Source organism: Copidosoma floridanum, unplaced genomic scaffold, assembly GCF_036245765.1.
Source record: "Copidosoma floridanum isolate Cflo_tuat_1 unplaced genomic scaffold, Cflo_Japanese_pri ptg000020l, whole genome shotgun sequence".
NCBI lineage: Eukaryota > Metazoa > Arthropoda > Insecta > Hymenoptera > Encyrtidae > Copidosoma > Copidosoma floridanum.
In genome coordinates, this window is record NW_028321897.1 from 21,869,280 (window position 1) to 21,893,016 (window position 23,737).

Below are 23,737 nucleotides of genomic sequence, written 5' to 3' on the forward strand. Positions count from 1 at the left end.
AGGAATAGAGCTCTAGTCCCTAGTCGGCCTACACCTCGTTTTCGATTCCGCCATCTGCTGGATCTTTGATGAAACAGTACAAATGTTTTTTTTTAAATGTTTACATGTGACTATACTATAGCCAGTATATGAGTATAGCCACTGTAGACTATAGGTATAGGGGTGCATAAGTGCATTCCGCAAATGCTGCCAGCAGTTAAGTTACGTAGGTCGTGGTAACGCCGCATGGTCGGGCGGCGCTAGCGTCAACCTGTACTAACTGTCGGTGGGTTCTGCATGTCAACAAACTTCGATATTTTTTACTGTTTTCACTCCTATGCCATCTGATATTTCGGAGTTTGTTGACATGCGGAACCCACCGACAGTTAGTACAGGTTGACGCTAGCGCCGCCCGACCATGCGGCGTTACCACGACCTACGTAACTTAACTGCTGGCAGCATTTGCGGAAATTGCGGAATACACCCTAGGTCATAGGTCTCTATGCCTGGAACTCATGGGATTGGGACCAGCTGAATATTTTACACCGTGGGTGTAAGCAGTGACGGCCTAACTGTCAAAAGTCATCAGTCAATGACAAACAACGAAAAATGTGAACATACTTGGTATTCGGAAGAATAATAATTCAAAAAATATGAGTACGAATTTCAAACGAAGGCCAGTCGAATCGTTGCTTGACATTACCTACCACCGTTTTGAGCTTCTAACCTTGTTTCACTACTTCTACTTGTTGTGGTGCCCTATTTTACAGAATATTTTATTCTAGATATTAAATAATGGGACTTATAGAATTTTCAATTTAAAATAACTTAGTTTTGAAGTACTGTGTAGCGTACAATATATGATTCGCCCTTAGCAATAATGTCATGTAATACCTCATAAAAATTATTATTAGTGACTTGCAAACTTCAATGGTAATTATTGGTCGAAAATGTAATGTCCTATTAAATTTATATTGAATTTTAATGGAAACAAGTTATGTCTACATATTTATTTTAAGATTTCTTTGGACATGGATGTTCATATTTTATGTGAATGACAAAAGTTGCAACCAATAATATTTTTACCACTGAAACAGCATTTTTTACTTCAGCTGTTGCTAGTATGTCTTGCAATACAATAATGACTTCAAGGTTTGTAATTACATGATTGAATTATTCTTCTCTACGAACTCTATACTATAGTACCTCTGTATTTCAGATTAGATAGACTTTTTATTTTATTGGAAACTGGAGCTAATGCAGCAACTAAGCGTGCTGCAGCTCAACAATTAGGAGAAGTGCAAAGCTTACATCCACATGAACTACACCATCTCTTAGCTCGAGTCTCAATATTACTTAAATCACCTCAATGGGATACAAGAATAGCAGCAGCACATGCAATTCAAGCAATTGTATCGAAAGTTCCGATATGGAATCCAGAACCAGTAGATAAAATGCTAACTCAAGGTATTTAAATTTAACAATATACAAGTTTTAGTGAAACACTTATCACATTTATACATTAATATTGAATGTATAGACTTTCATTGGTAATTTAAATTATACATACTAATAACTGAAATTTGCTTCTTTATTTCAACAGATATAGATGGACAATTGAAAGTAACAGAAAATGACGTATCAGTGAACAAGGCAGAGAATGAATTAATAGAAGAAAGTAAAGTAGAAGGGAGATATTTATATCCTAACAAAATTTTAACAACGAAATTAAATTTTCTTAATTTTGATGTTTCTCAAGTTTTACTATGTAGCTCTTATTTAACTGCATCAGAAGGCAATGAATATGACCTTTCCACTGAAAATGAAAATATTTCCACAGATAGTAAAATCTTTTCTGTTTATTCATTGTCACATCCTTATACATTGAAAGTTAATTCTAATAGCTTAAATTTTTTAGATAACACAGATGTAGTAATGTCATCTTCTAATTTACTCCAAGTAAATTCTGATAATCTGTTAGTTGAAGAAGTAATGAAACAAAGTTCTAGATTAAGTAGAAGAGAAATGAATCGAGCCCGAAGAAAAGCTAGATCAAAACAGCAATGCCCAAGAGAACCTGATTATGATATAGATAAAGAAATATTTAATCAAGGAGTTGACATGTCAAAAACATTTATAAAAAAAATTAGGTTAGATAACCACAATACGAAACAATCCTGGTATGATTTTACTAGTGACATGGTAACTGATCCAAGATGTGCTGTTCCCGATGCAACTGGTTGTTGGCCAGATTCGGCAGTTCACTGGCCTCTCGAAGCGTTTGCTGAAAACTTACTTTATGACATATTCAGTTTCAAATGGGAAGTTAGACATGGAGCAGCAACTGCATTTAGAGAATTGATAAAACTTCATGGTCAAGGTACATTTTATAAAAATATTTAAACTTAATTTAATTTCTCTTGTCGTTGTTATTATATCATTATATACGATCCTATGTTAGCCATTACTTAATTTAAATTGAAACGATTTTCTAATTTATGTTAGTTCAATTATGTTCCTCTTACTTATTATTATACTTTGTAGGAGCAGGCAAATCAAAAAAACAAACTCGTGATGAAATGAATCAAGCACATGAAGGCTGGTTGATTGATTCTGCTCTTCGACTAGTATGTGTTTTAGCCATTGATCGCTTTAGTGACTTTATTTCTGATCAAGTTGTTGCTCCAGTTCGTGAAACTTGTGCTCAAGCATTTGGATCTCTTATAAAGCTTATATCTAATAATAATATAACTGATTTAGTGGATAATCAAATCTCAGATAATACAAAAACAGGAACTATTAAAGGATCAGATAATACAATTATTACGGGATTTTTATCTGTTTTACTAAAACTTTTAGAACATGATGAATGGGAGGCACGGCATGGAGCTCTTCTTGCTCTTAAATACCTTTTCATTGTTCGGAGGGACTTACTTAAAAATACATTACCTGTAGCCTTTCCACTCATTTTACAGTGTTTATCAGACTCAGTAGAGGATGTAGGTGCTACAGCAGCCAGTGCTCTCAGTCCCGTGGCACAAGATTTACCATGGTTATTAAGTTCTGCACAATTGCAGTCAATTAATTGTATACTTTGGGAACTGCTCGAACAACAGGATGATTTAACAGCTGCTTGCAATAGCTTCATGGGATTATTGGCTGCTATACTTTCATTGCCAACTGCAAGAGAATTTTTGGCTCCACAGCCATTGTCATTGGTAAGTTAACGAGTTAGAACAACAATCATTTAATTGTATTTACAAATTTACAAATGTGATTTTAATTAATTCTCATTCGAGATTCTTATTCATACTTTTTGAGATGTATGGGTTCATACATAAAAATATTTTTATCTGAATAAAAGGATGGGCCGTGGGGGCTTGTGAGTCAATGTCTTTGTCTTTGGGGTTGGCCTTGTGTCACTTACTGTGACAACGGATTGTCATATTAAATTAAATTTTTTTATTTGGTATTTTTAAATCTGTATGCTCGAGAACTAATAATTTGAGGCACCGTTCATTCTTACTGCTCTGACGGCAGAGTACACGTTACACCGTAGAGCCAGGCACCGTTTCCCTTGCGCTCAGATGACACCCCGGCTGAAAAATAAATATAAAACCTTATAAAAAAAATTGTTTATCACCTTTACATGTGTATTTGCACCCGGAAATAACGATAGGAACTTATAAGACTGTTAAACTTACATATTTGTATCATTTTTATTTCATAACCATTTTAAAAGTGTTGTCATATTTTATCAGAGATATTGCATAAGTTGAAAAACATACAAGAAAAAGTATTATAGCGTGCCATAGGATCTGATAAATATATGCTTGACCTATTTAAGTCTATATGATAAATTTGAATTAGATTTTGTTTAATAAAGTTACTTATCAGAATGTATAAAATTATGTGATTGCATTCTCAAGATTCATTTTCCATTTATTGTATGATAATCTATCATAGTTTTATTATCATTTTTCAAGTGACAGCATCCGATTTTATAAAAATTTATGATAATGTTGTCATTAAAATTGAATATTTTTTAAATTCTAGTATTACTTTTATCTACTGTTTATCAGTATGTGAAATGTATATTTACAAAATTTTTTTTTTTCATACGCGTATGAAGATAACACTTTTATAGTTTTTCCGAATATTTTACGTATACAATCCAATCAATTTATAAGCATAAACATAAAATAGATTTTGTTTTATAGAGTTACGTATCAGGATGTATAAAATTATATGATCGCATACTGAAGATTCAGTTTTCGTTGATTATATGAAAATTTATCATACTTTTATTATTGTTTTTCAAGTCGCAGCATAGGATTTTATGAAAATTTATGATAATGTTGTCATTGAAATTGGACATTTTTAAAAATGTATCTACTGTGTATCAGTATGTATAATTTATACTTATAAAATTAGTTATTTTTTACAAGCGTGTAATGATAAAATTTTTATAGTTTTTCCGAATATTTTACGTATATAATCTTTACATTACGCAGTAAGATTAGCATTAATATTGCATTTACATAAAGTTTTATGATATAATGAATCTTGTATTGAGTCTGACATTTAACTATAACTTTTTTTTATGAATTATACGCTCTCGTCACAAAATGCAGCAGCATGCGCATGAAACCAATGTAAATAAATATTACCTTTGTACCCTCCCTACTTTTCAGGTACCGCCATCTTTTTTACGCTGGTGGAGATACTACAACTGTATAAAAGTCTTTTAGTATCTATCTTTAGTACCTAAAAAATAGGATCATAGTTATGGAGTAACTCCTGCAGGGATGTGCATTAAACCACTGTGATTATGTTAAAATAGTTGTAGGAATTAAATGCCTTTTTTAAATACATCTCGGAAAACATTGATCTAACGTAGACGTACTAGTTCTGTCTTTTAATTGTTCTCAATTTTACTTCCATGTATTATATTTTTTTTAAAACGGATGGCTGGAATCTCCCAAACTTTTCACACACGAGCATACATGAATATTTCAATTAATATCTGCAGTTAATAGAAATGTTGAGAGCAATTTTCGATATCTCAGTAAAAATTTATTTCAATCCGAGGTTTACTCCCTACTTCCCCTGTTAAAAGTTACGTTTTGGTACACAATTATATGGTATTGCTGGGCTTCTCGAAATTTTAACTATACAAAGATAGTGGCTTCAAAAATATACATACTTAATGTTTGAACAAAATCGTGAGAAAATTTTATGAAAACTGCCTTCAGTACTTAGTTATTGCCTTGGTGGAACTGTCAAACCTATAAAATGTACAATTTTTTTCTTTAATCAATATATGTATAATATCACAAAATCCTTATCGTTGTTTTAGAAAGCTAAAGAATAGTCAATCATAAAGAAATATGTAACTATGATAATCTACACAATAAAGGTCGGTTAACTTAAATTAATTGAAAAACGTTCGAAAGTTGTACTTTAGATAGTAATTTTATCTTTGTTTTTATTCAAACGGTTACTGCTACATTGTTTATTGTTATCTATAACATAACCTGTCGAAAATTATTCTCAAAAATCATTCTCTTGGCAATTAGCTACGCATATTCCGATTGTTGGAATAATCAAAAATGTAATTCTATATGATACTTATACGTTTAACGTTGGATTTTTCTATGGTTATTATACTATCAAATATTCTAAAACTCAAACATTTGAAAAACATACATGCAAACAAAAGAGGTATCGATAAATTAAGAAAAAAATGTATGCAAAAACTAGTTAACATTAAATCATTACTGATCATCACTACTGCTACTATCAGAGTCTGAACTGCCACTTTCTTTGTTTCCATGATCATATTTCACACTTTCATTTTCTTCTTCAGTTTCTTCTTCACTGACTATTTCATTAGTTTTTTCTCCCTGGTTAGCATCATTTTCCACATTACTTTCATTATTTAGCTGTATTACTTCTTCAACTTCATCGACTTTAACTAAACTTTGTGTTTTGTTTTTTGATGGACGCACAGGACGACTCAAATCCCCAAATTTGTTGGGCTACATAAGATCCAGCATGTTTAAGCTCCTCAGCTACTTCAACTGGGTTCAAGTTTCGCTCGTTCAGTAAATAAAATTCAAAGATATCTACAATAAATAATTTTTCACATTATTTACTTATTAAACATCACACCTAAGAATTGCACAAGACAAAAAAAATATAATGTCTAGTTGAAAATTACCGTAAACAGCTTTTAATTTTTGTTCGTCGAGACGAGATTTTGCTGCGGTTTTTGTGCGATTACATTTTTGCCCAGTGATACTAGAATTGATTCGTTGGCACCAAATATTGTCAATGAAATTTTTTTTAAGAACGGGCTGTGAGGTTTCTTCACTTTTGACGCTTTATTTACAGCGTTTGTATACGCCGTAATAGAAATGTACACATTTTTGCCGCAATTAATCTATCGATACATTTATATGTTAGAATAACAATTATATCAGTAAAAATAGCAGTTGTTTTAGCATTGACAAAAATTATTAACATCCGTCAGTGTAAATCAGTAAAAATCAAAATTAATTTAGTTAACTACCGGAACAGATCAACGACATAATTATCACACTACGCACATTTCAATTATTTATAGTAAAAATTATAGTATTCATGGAAATATACTCTTTTTAATGATTTGCCTGACAAAAAGTTAAATAAATCGTAATTTAATAATAATTTCACACTCACTATGCCTTCGCTTTTGCGTTGATACCCAACATCTGCACTTTTTTGACTGATACTTTCAAAAGAATTAATCGACCTACTTTCTGTAAAAGTCAAAATAATAAAATTTATTACATCATTTACACAAATGAATAATGTTTGCTTAGATATTTATTGTATCGTCTCAATTACAGTTCAATCCCTAGCTAACATCCGAAAATTAAGCACAAATTGGGAATTACAGATTTCATCAGAATTAGCATTACAATTAGGAGTCTTATACTTAGGTCTCAAAAAGTACGACTACAGTCGCTGAAAAGGTGTGTACAAGATACTTTAATGGTTGTATGCTTACAACTAAGTGGTGAACATCAATTTCTTACCAAAGACGAAAAATGCTGTTTTACGAACCCAGTGAGAGGTTTTCGAGTAGTACTTAAGTAGTACATCGAGCCCTAGGTACGAGAACTACTAATTATTACTATCGTATGCGTAGATGAGCGTCCTAAGAAACACTTTGTGCCCTTCTACCTGTCAGCAGTCTACAGTGGAAATGAAACTTGCAACCCATAAATTCAAAAAGGTCTGCGGGCACAAAGTGAAGCCGTGTACCGCATTTTAATGTGCCGTACACTAGTTGTTGTAAAAAATTTTATTGAAGCACTATTTCTAATTACATCGATACAATAAATACATTATACTTTATGCATTTAATAATACACTACTTACCTAACTATCGATCCTATCTAGAATTTTTCTTTGCAGATCTACATTTAATGATTGTAGGTTATCTGCTCTTTCTTTCTCTTTTCTGTACATGGATTGATAAATTTCTAATTTCTTGTTCTTTTCTACTGATTCTTTACGCAATTTATCCAATTCTTTTTTTAATTCATTGATGTCTTTGTAATCGTACTGCTATCACCATTTCGAAGCTAAAAATGTTGTATGTTTATTTGTAAAAGCTATATTAGACTGAAAAACCAATATAAAACACTTGCACAATTCACTTTACTTACAGTTTGGTCAAAATTCTGTAAAGAATTGAATGAAATATTTTTTATTTTTTATTTTTCTTTTTCTTTTGAATGTTTTTTACTTTTTTTTCTTATCATCTTCATTTCAAGGTGGAAGGGAGTCTGTATTAGATAGATTAGATTTTGATGCATCCAAATCATACTTACTATTTTCACACTAAAAACAGAATGTCTTTTGACAAATAACTATAGTGTTAAATTTTAGCTTACACGTTAAGGGCCATCTAAATTTTACATAAGGCTTTTAAAGCAACGGTCAATGATTTCCTTACAACTATTTATGAAGAGCGAAAAGATAGTCATCTACACAACGTTCCTTATGGGTACTTTTTTTTAATTAACTACATTGTGTACGTGTTCAGTTATGAATATCATTTTTTTTAAATTCGTTTCGCAAAAGTTTATTCAACACAGGCATGTCTACTTTGTTGTACCCTTTGAAATTATGATTATTTATAGCAAATTCAACTACACCTACAGATAATCAAAAACTTTCACGAAACAGAGTGTAAATAAATTTAAATATTAACCTGCTTATTTCATGATAGCTTTTGATTATAAAAGATTAAGAAAACGAACAATCGTTAAAATATATAACTCTAAATAAATTAGTAACTTTATATTCTATTGATTTTATTTAATAAGAACAGTTTATTTAAAGAGAAAATTCCGGATTAAAGCAGTTATTTTTATTTCGAAGATGATAATAAAATAGCTGCACAAGATAGGGAAAGGACAGGCGATTCCGTCGACAATTTTTTGATTGTTTACTAAGAAAGAAAGTATCCCGTAAAAGAAAACGTCTTGCGTAAAATTTGGATGATCCTCATATTGATATTATTGAATTGTACTATTTAGTTTGTTTACATTGCCACTGGAAGTTTGTTGAATGTCACTGGAAAAATTTTGTCCTTTTTCTTCTCCCTCTTTTGGCGTTTTATTCATATCGATTGAGTCTTTTTCTTGCTGAAAATTGTTAAGATCGATGTTCGATGCATTTGACATTCGACTATTGAAATTGTTATCCATAGTTTCTGGCTATAAGTTATTTATGCCAAATTAACAATTACGAACTAGCGTTACTATTAGAGCAAATAAAATATATTTACTGGTTCATTATTGTCATCGGGTAAGTCCCATACATTTTCTTATCCTTTATCTGTCTCTTTACTATTACTGGAGGAACTGTCCATTTTAATTTTTTTTCGAAGTTATAATATTGTCTTCAAGAGATCTCTTCTGTAAGAAACATATAATTATTTTTTACAAGGATATTGCTTATCAAATGTATTTCGATAAAAAATACTATGTAGGTTAGGTTTTATATTTTTTTTATGAGAAAAGAAACAGCAAAGCTATTCCGTAAGAAGTGCTGTTATTAATATCATGATGCCGTCATTTATGTATATGTACAAAAATATACTAATATTCACAAAGGTAGCACGAAAAAAGTAGCGAGCGACGAAGGAGGGGTTATGAGTCAATTTTTTTTTTTTTGTTAAGAAATTTATAATATGAAATAAAAATTCACGCGAGTATAGAGAAAAAAGATATTGTGTATCACAAATATCAGTTGTTCAATACGTTTCTCAAGCATAACATAGTTTTATTTAGTGAGGGTACTGCGGTATTGTTACATTGTCGATATACAGTAACCTTACAAGTAAATAATTTTGCTTTGAACTTTCTCATGAGAAACTGATGTTAACCAACCTTTTTTTTTCATAAGCTTATTCTTCGATACTTGTTCTGAGCAAATTTTGTTTTTAATTTTCTGTATACTTTTTATTTTAATGTCTTCTGATTTATCATTTAAGACAAGTCGATGCTCCTGAAAATAATATTTTAACTTTTGAAATTTAATTATTTAGTCGTACAAGACTCTAGTACGTGTAATTGTGACATTTCAATAAAGTAATCACTATTGATGTGAAACACGTATCATATAAAGTTTTTTTAGGAAATTACTCATTTTCGCGATTGTTTTTACAATTTACTTTACTCTGAGTAGTATTAACTGACACAATTAAAAATTATTACTAGTGCGTTGAAACGTAACAGGTGATGCAGAAAAGTATTTTTAAAAGAATTCTCGTTGACTTTATGTAATAGAATGTTTCCGTTACAGCGTGAAATAGATAGTACAGTGACGAATGCAACGGGTCTGTTTATATCACGATTGTATAATGACGTTTGTTACTACTACGTTAACATATTTCATAAAAAATCGGGTTTATTTCTAGAACTTACATCTTGTACATACTATACCCATAATTTAATGAATAAAGTTGTATGATTAATTAAAATAATATGAGATACTAGTGAATCTTCCATTATATAGATTATATTGACTTACATATACTTCATTAGTTCATCTTGAGATAGTTGTAGAGATTTTCTACCTTTATGAATAGTTTTTTATACAACGTTGATCCAACCCGAAATACTAGCTCAGTCTATCTCATGCTCTTGCGCTGTGCTTACTTTTTAATCATCTATACAGTTTTTAAGTTTTTTAATTTTTAAACAAACTTTTGATAGGTGCAGTAGGAAATGAGGTTTACAATTATGTGAAGGAGGGTTAATTTTTTTCATATTATTTATGAGCTTTAAATTGTATACAAAAAATTACTCGCAAATCCTTACTCTTAAATCTTACAGAAATTTTAGATGGTAATTGCATTATATGAAATTGTGAGAAGTAAACATTCTTACGTTTTTTAATGTAATGAAAAATCAAGGACTAATTCAATTATATTATTAATTAGTTTACACTTCCCATGCTCAAATTATTTTGATTTTTGCTTCGATTTACATTAACAAATATTTATCTAATTCGTTACTTAATTTTTATAAAATGAATAAAATAATTTTTTTGCGTTTTCTGGGATTTTAGAAGTAAGGAAAGCCGATTTTGTTTGCTACTTAATATTCGGATCTTTTTTCAGAAAATCACTATTACATAATTAAAAATTTTTTTTTAAAATTATACATACTACAACTAATACATCAGGTTCTTGGCTTCGTGAATTAACATACTTTTTTTTGAGATGGAGTATCTTACTCCAGATAATTCTCACAATAGTACCTAAATTTTTATTTTTTTCGTTATTACAATTTAACATAATTAATATAAAAAATAATCAACGTATATTAACCACACGATCTATTTTAGATCAAGAAAAGTCAAACAATAAGTAATCTTAATTTTATAGTCTTAATTTTTTCTAATTCTACTAACTTTTCAATCATTTTTCAAAATCTCATTTTTTAATTTACTCGCTCTTGACGAGTCTCGACGAATCACAGAACCAATAAAAAGGCTATAAACGTCATGGGAAACTTCTTTTACCGGCTAGTAGCCAGAAAGAGACTCCTTTCTGTCTGCTACGTGGACAGAAGTCACTTTCTGGCTACTAGCCTGTAAAATCATATACGCGCCACGGCCAGTAATGTAAAGAAGCCTCAGATCACCCGATTACCGACCTAGGCTTCGCCTAGGTCGGTAATATTCAGGCGATCTGGTGACTTCTTTACTTTACTGGCCTAGGCACGTAATATACTATTCCTACTCATGAAATATCTCACTTTCGTGCATACATACATCTTTATACTATTAAACACAAATATAGACGTCTGTATAAATTATTCCTGATTTATGATTACGTACTTTAGAGAGCCTTCAGTGCCTCCAAGTATATGAATGTATACAAACTTGAAAATATGAAACGCTTGGGAATAAGATACTACAGCATTATACACAAGGCACAATGTTTCAATGAAATTACTTAGGATTTGTCCTGATTTCAGACAAAATTAAGCCGTTGACTTATACAACTGAAATGATGTATACGTATTGATGACACTAACTTAAACATACATTTTTGTGACTATATAGTTGTATTTTGATCTAACGGTATGATGATCTAAGGTAATATAATGTTATACATAGAATCAAACGTGATTATTTTGATGTTATTATATTAGTTGTTTTGCGTGTAAAAAAATATTTTGACATTTCTCATAAACTTATAGTCATTTTATTTAAAGTAAATAATTTTATTATGTACAGTTTTTCCTTTGCATTGTACGAAAATACAAAAAATGTTACATCATTTACTGTGTAAAACGCTATTTGTAATAATTGAATATTGAAATATTATTATATTGCGCTTCAATAGTGCGAGGCGAAATATCGAAAAATTATAAATTGTAAGAATACGAAGTCGATAAATCTTACATTATGAAGAAAACAACACAAACTCTCAACACAAATCACGTTGAAAAAAAGTCTTTAATTTGAAGTTGCCGTAATTAAAAGTATTACTCGTGTACTTTTATTTTCACTGCATTATGCGAACTACTGCAGATAATACACTCAATCATTCGAAATTCACAAATGATTTGTATGTTGAGGAGTTTAAATCTTTGAGTTTAATAACTTTTGTAACTATAAGAAATGTTTCTGTATACAAAACAAAAAAATATGTATCACCTAAGCCTGAATAATTTTTCAAAAACAAAAAAATCGTCGAGAAGTGATTTGATAATCAGCTTTTATTACTCCATTCATGAGCAATTTAATGAGTTTCATAAGAATTTGGCTAGTATGAAATGTACTGTTCTTCAGATGTCTCTAATGATATAACTTTACGTTCAATTTCTATCGTATTATAGACATCTATTGTGACATTTTTTTTTAACTTTTAAAATATGACGAACTCTTGGCTTTTCGACATTTTTAGTAAAATCATTTTCAGAAACTATCCACTCACAACCAAGTATGTAAGTCGATTGTTTATTCTCTGCAAAAAAATGAATTTGTATTATTTTTCCGTTTTTTAACTGTAACAATGTGTCATTGGTTTTATTTGCTCTTTTGTAATTCACTGAGTGGAATATGGTGTTTTTATACATACATCTTTCATAGGTTAATACAGAAACTTTGTTTTTTCCACTTTTTTTTTAATAAGATCTTGCACTTGTGAGTCGATACGAGCAACGCCAAGTAACATCACGTTTCCAATTTTTTTTTTTTACAGAAAGTTGCTCGTCCATCCATCACTCGTTTACAATAATCAACAGCTGATTTAGAATTAGCTTTCGTATTGCAAATTTAATTTTTGAAAATACTTTTACGCAACCATTTTTCTGCAATTTGCAAACAAAACCGTTAGGAGCGTTTACTTTAAAAAAAAAAAAATTAATTGCGTTTTCAAAAGTAAATGTTAAGGTGCCCACAAAGGACCTGTTTTTTTTACACTATGAACATAGTGAGGAAGACTATGTACATTAAAAGTACAAAACTTTTTTCCGTACATGATTTCACATTCTCCGACGAATTTTAAAAGATTGTACTCACAATCCATCAAATCTTCTGGTGTTATATTATCTTTTGAAAGTCTACATATAGAGTCTACAAAGAGCAAATATGACTGAAATTCTTTAACATTTAAAATTCCGTGTAAATATGGTGCACTAACAAATAGGAGCCACAACTTCCACTCCAGAGCCTTCTATTTGCATGAGAAGGTTAAAGGACGTAATCTACGACGTAAGTCTCCAACTAATTTAATATTTTTCATACGAGTGTTTAGAAACTCGCGGTCTGCTTTTGAAAACCTCTTGTTCCAGTATCCAAATAATTGCCTTGTAACTCCCAATAATACACCATGCATGTAATCGGGCGGTAAATTCCATACAACATCAAACCCAGGTATTTCCATTAATGTTGCGGGTCCTTTCAAGGAGAATTAAGATAGCTACTTGTAAAACATATTTAATAGTAATTATTGAATACTTGACATGGACTTGGTTGAATACATTAATTTACTAGTGTAAGCAATTTTATATTCATCCAAACAAAAAGTAAACTATGTTCGGAGTAGTGGAACTCAATAAAATATTTTTTAATATAATTACGGAAAAATCTTACAGTAAAAAAAATTCAACTCGTCTTGCATTGACTTGTAAAACCATTTTCGGAAAAGCATTGTTCTAAGTCGCTCGCGTATGACTTCCAAACTTTTGACAATAATAAATAATGCTCAGGTACAAGGAATTGAGAGTTTTGCTTATTATATGTGTGTTTGCCACAAAATATTAAAATAGGTACATATCGTTACCACGAGATAATCGAATTACCTCAATGATAAAAATTGATTATTTGGATAGGTGGGTGATCAAGCACAAATGAGTTTTGTCTGATCATAATAAAATTATATAAACTTGTGGTTGAAGATTCGCACTTTCAAATGCCATCAAGAAAACTGCCACTAGACATACGCATTTAGTAGATATTAGTTATTAAAAATCAGTTCTTTATTATGGTCTATCATACCCAAGGGAAATAATTTTGTTTGTTAGTTAGTAATGATTATTTTAAAACAAAGATTACAAATAATATCCAATAATAAAAAATAATAACAGCTTATAAAATCTAGATTTGAGACTATAATAAAATTTATAATGTATAATTATCCATCGAAAGCCATTACCTAAAATTTTTAATACTTTTTGTTGCTTATTATTTTTTTTAAAACAAAACAAACGAAAATTATTATTTTTTTAAATACCCATAAACAATTTTTTTCAACAATCATTCATAAATCTAATCGGTTAAAATAATTTTTATAGCTCAATTACTACGTATTTATAGACACAAAAAAATATTACATTAGTTTACATTAGTTACAAACAAAAAAAAAAAATTTTCAACAACATTTAAATATCTATAATTTACGGAAGTTATTATAAGTTTTTTTTTTATTTCTAAAATGACTTTTATAACAAGAAAAAAATAATCACTAGTAATAATAATAATAATAACAATAATAATAATAATAATAATAATACCTATGATGTTTTAGTATTTGTCTCAAATCTGGACTGTAATAATTCTAATTTTTAGTTTTTTTTTTTTTTTTTTTATTCTTATTGAGTAAAATAATTTTCACTTGGGTGGGATTCCCATCCATGACAGAAATCATTCGTGAATAAAATAAGAATATTGGTCAGAATATTGAAAAATCGCATACGACCCATGGCCGTAAGTAAAGAAGCTTCAGATCGTCCATTTGTCATCCTCGGCTTTGCCTCGAACGACAATATTCGGACGATCTGAGACTTTCTTTACTTTTACGGCCTTGGGTCGTAATATACTATTGTTTTTTGATTTGTTTTGTATATTACGATGAAAAAAAATTCCCTGGAAACATTATTAGCTTTCATAATTAATTTAAATGTTGAAAAAAAGACGAAAATATTGCACTACTTCTAAGTTTATGTTGCTTTCAAACTTTATGTTATTTTCAATCAAAAATAATACCTTTGACGCCGCATTCAGATTTCATCTGCTTACTCATTACATGTTTAACATGGCGTATGTGTTGCCCGTGACTTCTAAGCTCTGAATCTTTTTCGACTAGTGGGTAGCGCATAGATCCTCCAACATATTCACCCATATGATAGCACCAACTGCATCCCCAATATCCATTGAATTAAATATGGTTTTGCATAAGAGGTCTTCCGACTGTGTCAGTGCAGCAACAGAAAGAAACTAAAATTATTTTGTAGACATCACCAGTAAAATAATTTCGAATTTTAAGAGGGTCAGATTTCAGCTTATTGCACTGTTCTATTAAGTTATGCATATATAAATTCATTAACTCTAGCGAAGGCTCTCTTTCAGTTTGCCACAGCGCTAATAAAATTGGATGCTGAAAACGAGTTTTGCCAAGCACAAGGTTTAAACTAATTTGGAGAGGCCATAATGACTTTTTAGCACTTTTGAATAACTGAGCACCATCTGTATTGAAATTAAATGAAAGTTCATTCGATGCAATACTATTTTTATACAGTTCAGAATCTGTTATATCCGTTATATTTTTTTTATTTTTATTATTATTATTATTCTCATTTTGTTTCCTGGTCAAGTCAGCTATTGACTTCTGAATATCTGGTCGATTCAGCAAATTATCCACTTGGAATTTCAAGTCTAATATTATATAATAATGTGTATTATCAACAGCAGTAGAATATTGTTGTTTACATGTTTCACATTGAAATGAAATTTTACTTTTATCTGATAATAATACCTCTTTCAACACCAGACAACATGCAGTACAATAATATTGCTTTTTTAACGTCTCTGGTGGAGGAGCTAGATTCTTTAATAACAGGTAGGGACTGAAACTCCATTCATTAAATTTTGGACCAGCACATGTTCTTATTAAATTAATAAGCGCAATTGTCATTTTTTTGGTACAATTAAATTTGATGTTAAAAGCCAACAGCATTAACAACACATCTGATACAGTAAGATTACTTTCAGTAAACATTATGCGAGTATCATTGTTAAAGGATTTATGAGAATCTGTGTATTCTGATGCATGAAACATATATTCTTCTTCTTCAGAAAACTCTGACTCTGATTCTTCGCTATCGGAGTCACACTTAAATGGATATACTATATCTTCACTTAAGTCATCTGTTATAAATATTGAATCATCTTCAGTAACAATTGCATTTCTGTCAGAATCAAAGTAAAGCTGCTGACTATTATCACAATTAATAAAGCTATTTTCTGGTCTATCATCAGTATTATTAATCGATTGATCTTGACTGACATTGTCTGTAGATTTATAATTGCATTTATTAAATTTGGTTGAAATAGTGTTTAATGATAAAATTTCAAAAGGTATTACAGCAACACAATAAACATTAAAAATTATTTCTAATCTTTTAAACATAAAACGAACACTAAGAAGCATTAACATAGTTTTGTTTTTAAATAGAGAGCAAGTGCTAAAGGTCAATTATGTATCTAATAAAAAGAACTTGGGTTGGTTCATTGGAATATAAGTAGCCACGATATAAATAGCGATCAATGACGTCATTTTACTTGTTGTTACTAACGTAGCTTAATATAAAACTGCTGGCATAACCTTTGTCATGCTGAAAAAGAATTAACGATTCTTGGGTGTACTTTACAAACCAAGCACAGAGAATAAATTTTCTTTGCTCAATAATTGTCTGTGCGTACTTTGTTCGCTACGTGCAAAATAGTACTCTCATCGTCAAACTTTATACTAAAAGTTCTCAAATTTTACTCGAGGGCGCTATTCCAACGATGGTTACGTAGCGAATATTAATGCACATTAACTTTAACAAATTAATAATTAAATGTATGAACTAAGTTAATAAATTAAAATTTCAAGTTAAACATTTCTGGGATATTGAATATGTAATGTTAACTGTATTGAACTATTTTTTAATCTTAAGAAATAAAAAGCCGTACTATTATGTAACTTTTCACCCTGAGCCTTTTTTTTATATCGTCGTTTTGTCCATCTAGAAATGCTACGATCACTACATCCAGCAGAATAAAACTTTTTATAGAAATTTTTCGTTTTATCCATTCTCAAATATCTTATGAGTAAAATAATGTACCACTTGTATGAACTGAATGAGTCCAGAAGTTTTAATCCTGCAATGAAAATGGTTTGTAACACAAATTGTGTCGAAAATTATTTTAAAAATCTATAAAAAATAAGTATTTGTGAATAAACTTATACTGTGTTGCACTTGACAAGTTTAAGAATTTTTGTAATACAATAGCAATACATATGTAGAAAAAAAATTAAATAAAACATATGTGTATTTTTTTGTCAATAACTAAAGTCTATTTTTGACTAGTCTCTAAAGAAGTTCATTATAGCGTAGTATCAAAGTATCGAAACTTTGAAAATGAAGATTGACATCGGCAATGATAGTAAACAGGATAAAATGAAAGTTTAATTTTCTAAAGTAGATTCAATGTAATGTCTTCAATGTCACCCTGCTCAATAGTACCGATGATGCCCCTTTGAAACTAGTACTTTTCTAATTTTATTGTTACTATGTAAAAATAACCTTATATCACGTTTATGACGTTCGGAAACATCGTTGCAGGGTGTGCGTTCCAGAGAAATTGGGTGAAGAATAGTAAGGGAGCAAAATTTGGTAGCCGAATACAAAGCCGGCTGTATAATGTTCACGCGAAGGAGCGGTCTTTCATTAAACTAAGACACAGACGAGAAGTAATAATGTCTTCGTTCTTTTTCAATACATTTACTTAATTATAAATGTACGACTTTTTATGTACTTTAGATAATAATTATTGTAATTCATATAACGGTAATGAATCAGTATCCATAAAGTTTGAATCGTACTCAGTTTAAATTTTGAATGTACTTGCCGCGCTTATGCATAGACGCCATATTCTCACCACCAAAATAGACATATTTCGAAACAAATTTTCTACTTTATTAAAAAACTGCACGGTAAGTAATTCTGATTTTACCAACAAGTGTTATTCGTAAAAATACAAATGATTTAAACATCAGCAATTGTGAATCGTACATCCAGTAAAAAGATGTAAAGTATTGAACAATCGCCATGAGAGCCCAAGTTAAACTTTAACTTTGTCCTTTTATATTTTCTAAACTTTTAAAATGTAAAAGATATTGAACCGTGATTTTTATTGAAAAACGTAACATATTCACAACTATAAGACAAAACGTACTTATGTGGAAAAACTTCTGAACATCCCTACCTCAATGTGCAATTAATAGTATATTATGTATCCAGACCAGAAAGTAAACTAGTCATCAGATCAACCTCATATTAAAAATGTGTAATTTTTATGTACTATGATTATTTGGTTTTTTTGTATAAAAAAAAATCAAGTTATATATTTGGGGAGATTATTTCGAATATCAATTTTGGAAATGAAATGTGTTTCCGCTGTAAATATTATATTATTAGATGTATTGTTACCCTTAAAATCAATTGCCATGTAAAAAAAGGGTTAGTTCATGAATGTATGAGTATAAATTATTTATAATGGTATAAAAAATATTAGGAATTGTCTATTTAAGTATAATTTTGAAAAAATGATCCGAACAATAAGCAACAAAAATCGATTTATATATTTTGACACGATGAAATGCCATGAAAATGCGACAGAACTATGTTTGATCGGGTAACATATGTAAAAATTAAATAATGAATTTAAAAAGTTTTCGTGAATGATAATCAAAGTGAATATCAAAATGGTTGAATGAAAAGTAAGAAAATTTCGTTTGAGTGTGTTGTGGATAACAACAAATGAAAATGTCTTCAATAATGAAAGAAAATCATCCTTGAATCTGTAATTTCTCTCTCTTTAGTATGTAATTTACTCTCAATATTGGTAATATACCTAATATCGATTATAATATAATCTTAATATCTTTAACATCTTTAATATCGATGATTCGCTTGTAGAAATGAATCGTAAAGGAGCGTATATCAAAATACTGGACAGCCCTAAGAACATGTCATTTTTTAATGATATTTTAGAAATTTTATGCAATACTATGAATCATTTTGTCGTCTCATATTAAATAAAATGTAGTACTGATTTTAATAATATTTCAAGGTATTGTACTTCTTTAATTTTATATTACGACTTCCCTTTCATTGAGTATAACCCCGGTTAATTGGTGGTGGTAACAATCGGCTTAAGAATATTATTTGTACCGAGGAAACTCTAAGATTAGGAACCAACACACAAACAATGTTAGTGTTTATATGTTGGAGGGCGGGTTCGTTGCCCTGTGTAAAAGAGCGAAGTTGCTCAGATTGCCGATTATGTACAATATTTAAAAATAATTATTATCAAGTTTCAAAATTTATCTGTTAAATAATCAATTAATTTCTGCACAATATACAGCAACTGATTTTTGATTATTACTTTATTGAATTCTCATCATTCCCTGAATATTCTCTTAAGTTAATTGATTTAATGTCTTTTTTAACTTATTCAATATCTTTCTAAATATAATCTCTTTTTTAATTTATTCCTGCCCTTTTTTGGGTACAGACAATATTCTCATTTCATATAAACAATTTTATAAATATCTAACAGCTATTATTCTAGTTTTTATCTTAAACTATATAAAAGGAACTCTCAATCATACGTGGAGAAGAAGGTTTGCTTAAATAAGTACAAGCAATTTATTTTTAATTATCTTATATTTATTCAATCATATGATTCTAAGGAAATCGTATCTTCAATTTCTACATGTATTAATTATAGTTGAGTAATCGCGGTTATTTACGTTAATAATGAAAAAGGGAAATATATAATATACTCGATAATTTAGAATTTACTTAAAATTTATCCGCCTTTGTTTGATAGAAAATTTTACATAAATGACAATTTGAATTTTCCCTCCTTAATACCTCCGCTTAGACACCTTAGGTTAGACTAGCACGAATTTTTAGTAAAACCACGGAAGGTTAATGTTAGGTAACTACCTATCCTACCAAGTCACGTAGGGTTAGGTCGTTCTCAGGGCCCTTGGGTGTCTTGAGCACTGCTCAAGTCGTCGACCCAGGAACTTCGCCTAAGAACGTGATCGCTCACGCTAGTGCCTTAACTACTTGGGGATGCGTCGTCTCCACGCTTAAAGCGGTCAAGCACCGAAAGTCCAAGTAGGAACCGGTTAGTGGAAGGGTTACTTATAGGTGGTGTGCAAACTTACTTTTCAGCTCTTGGTCTTCGTACTCAGTCTCCTTCTCTCACTTTGTGCTCGTCGCAGTAATGTACCGGTGCACGAGAGAGTTCCAGGTCTGGGTTACCGCGGATCTCAGCGTCCCAGGTTCACTGGAAGAGGTCTCTTGTGCTCTGCGCGTTGGTGCCTTTTATGCTAACGTTGTTTCCTTTTGAGTAGCAGGTTTTTCCTTCTTTGGGTGAACACGCTCTAGCGTCTTCTTAACGTACTAGGCGCACATTCCCCGCGCGCGGCGTTCAAATTTGAATTTTCAAATAGGAATTTTTTATAAATGAAGTATATGAATATATATAAAAAAAATGTGAACCCTTGAATTGTCTATTGAATGGATTTTTTATTACAAGAAAATATAATAAATAGAAGAATATAAATGTAAATGTAAAGCGTATATTATCAATGCTAGGTGATAGAAGTGCCCCCTTGCAATATAAAAAAAATGCAACCTACTTTCATTTTACTGAGATTTTCCAATTTTGCGCGAAGTAAAGTAGCTGCATTAAATTTGGAACCTTGCGATACTTTCTTGGTATTTTCACAATCAGAAAGTTCGGAAGCGGAGTGTAACAAATTTGAGGGAGGAACCACTAGTCTCTGCTCAGATATTATTTTTTCAAGTTCCTCAAGAGTATCTAAAATGAACAAAATCCAGTCTTAATCATATTTTTAAGTTAATGATCAAACGACACTTTTCTGATAATAATAATTTGTTTTCAAGTCATAATTGTTTGTACCATAATAATAATTAAATTGTAAAAAAAATTATAATTGAAAATGAATTCTTAAAAAAATTATATGATAAAACTTGTAGGGTACAGTAATCAAAAAAATACAATCTTCACAGAAAAATTAAAAAATGCACTCTCACATAAGCCCGTAATATTTGTGTACATATACATATCTGCATGAAAAATAATAGAAGCATCAAAAGGTGTAACGTTGTTTTGGAGTAGGGCTTTACACTTTTTGAATCTGTTGAACGGAATGTCAACAAGTGGAATTTCAGCTTTTTTAACATTATCATAAGTTCCATCATCGATCTTTTTCACGTAAAAGTACATTTTACTTAAAAAAAACGAAACTAGTTGTTTGATATTCAAAATATTTTTGGAATAGTAGTAATTGTTCAAAGAAAGCGTGAGGAAAAAAATCAGATGTAAACAAAAGTAAAATTATAAAGGAAGGAGCTTGAATTACCAATTGATTAAAATAAAATAAGTTATCTACATAAAAAAAAAAAACAAAGTAAAATAAAATTTGTATCACAGTTAACTGATAAAAAAATAAATAGGAATAAGAAATACATCAAAACATCCTGATAAAAAAAAACTTAAAAGTTTTACCGTAATAATGATGTAAAAATATACTTTGACTGCGGAGGAAATTATACGAACAAACGCAAAAATATTTATGAATTATAAGGGATCGTGCTTGTATTATTAACAATTATTGAAATAAAATAGAAACAATGTTATCTAAATAAAATGTCATTTCTATCATATTTAACTGATAAAAACAAATAGATAGTAACAAGAATTTTATCAAATTATCCTGATTAAAAAAAGAATTTAAAGTTTCATCGTAATAATGATGTACAAATACACTTTTGTTGTGGAGGAAATTATACAAACAAACAAAAAAATATTTATGAATTTTTAAGAATCGTGCTTGTATTATTAACAATTATTGAAATAAAATAGAAACAATGTTATCTAAATATAATGTTATTTCTATCATAGTTAACTGATAAAAACTAATGAATAATAATAAGAATTTTATCAAACTATCCTGATAAAAAAAGACTTAAAAGTTTTATCGTAATTTTGACGTACAAAAAGACTTTTATTGCGGAAAAATCATACAAAGTAACACAAAAATACATCGGAATTTTAAGAGAACGTGCTTGTATTAACAATCGTTAAAATATAATAAAAATAATGTTATATAAATAAAATGTAATTTCTATCATAGTTAACTGATAAACACAAATAAATAGTAACAAGAATTTTATCAAAACATCCTGATAAAAAAAGGATTCAAAAGTTTTATACCCTAATAATGAAAGTTTAACCGTAATAGTTATGTACAAATAGACTTTTTATTGCGGTAGAAACCATAAACAGAATCACAAAAATACTATGGAATTTTAAGGAAACGTGCTTCTATCAACAATAATTGAAGTGAAATAAAAACTTACCTTTTTTTTTTTTTTTTTTTTATACCGGGTTACCACGACAGCCTACTTGGCCTAGGGGGGGCCACCCACTCACCACCTATGTGTGGGGGTGTATTGCCACACCCATCTCTAAACCTTTTTCCTCGCCTCCTACCTGAATCCATGGGCACAGTGTGTGTATCTCCATTGGAACACCTTGCCAGTTAAGTTGACACTCTCTGCACCGATGTTGCATCGGGTCCACTTACTACTGTGTAGCCTTTCCCCGGAGAAGACTCCATTATTCCAGGACGTCCACTCCTCGCCGGTTAAGCCGGCGCTCTTTGCCGAAGCATCGGATCCAGGCTAATTAGCATCCCCGGAGAAGCCCCGTGTTTCAAGGGCCACTCCTCGCCGGTAAGGCTGGTGATCCCTGCCCAACGCCTGGCATCGGGTCCGCTAATTCCTACCTATAGCCCTAACACTGTTTCGCATTAACCCAGGCCCGAAAACCTGTGGGGCAAGGAAAAAACCCTGGAATTACTCTGAAGGAAAATTCCACGGAAAAACCCGCCCCGAAACAGTCGGGGTTACATAGTAACTTTTCCCGATGAAAACAGTTTTTGAAAAAATCTGCATTCACCGGGAATCGAACCCACGACCCCTAGAACTGCGTTGTATCAGTAACAAGCACACTTACCACTGAGCCAACGCTGCTCCTAAAAACTAACTTACTCAAATTTGTATCGTTATAAACTGATAAGCCAAATTAATATATCAGAATATCTTTATAAAAAAACGGTAAATAAAAGTTTTATCGTAATAACAATGCATACAAAAAATAGTCTTTATTGCAGAGAAAAAAATGCAAAAAAACAATAAAATATAAGTAATATTCACAAACTGAAGATCAGTAAGTGTGCCGGAAAAGTAACTGAGATTTCTTGCTTCTATAACTATTATGCACTCAGCACAAATTCAAATTTTTTGTCAGTGATCAGAAGTGTAAATGTACACACAAGTAATATGCACAGCTCGACAATACACTTGAGTATGTAGGTTGCAATTTCACAGTATATCACTTGATGGACAATACTCAGTTGGGATAACAGGTGCCCAGATCGATGCTAACGTTTAACAGCTTCTCTCACTTTTTCAATTTGTTGAAGAACGTGTTTTTCTTTATGAAATGCATCTGTATCTACCGCTTGATAGTTAAATCCCCTCCTATATTAACCATTATTTACATCTCTTTCCTTGCCTATATTACG

At 30.4% G+C, this 23,737-nt stretch overlaps 1 protein-coding gene across 3 annotated transcripts in view; it reads left to right on the top strand.

Moving 5' to 3' along the window:
• Window positions 1-505: 505 nt before the first annotated feature.
• Window positions 506-23,737, top strand: part of Hel89B (histone acetyltransferase 1) — a 779,777-nt gene continuing 756,545 nt past the window's right edge. For 2 of the 3 annotated variants that reach the window (XM_089593765.1, XM_089593766.1), the window contains exons 1-6: window positions 506-912; window positions 999-1,131; window positions 1,199-1,446; window positions 1,583-1,822; window positions 1,898-2,359; window positions 2,524-3,197. In XM_089593765.1, the coding sequence (XP_089449891.1) occupies window positions 1,034-1,131; window positions 1,199-1,446; window positions 1,583-1,822; window positions 1,898-2,359; window positions 2,524-3,197 (1,722 nt within the window). In that variant the 5' untranslated portion in view covers window positions 506-912; window positions 999-1,033. Of the gene's footprint in view, window positions 913-998; window positions 1,132-1,198; window positions 1,447-1,582; window positions 2,360-2,523; window positions 3,198-23,737 lie in introns of all 3 variants that reach the window. The other variant, XM_089593764.1, reaches the window with a different exon arrangement.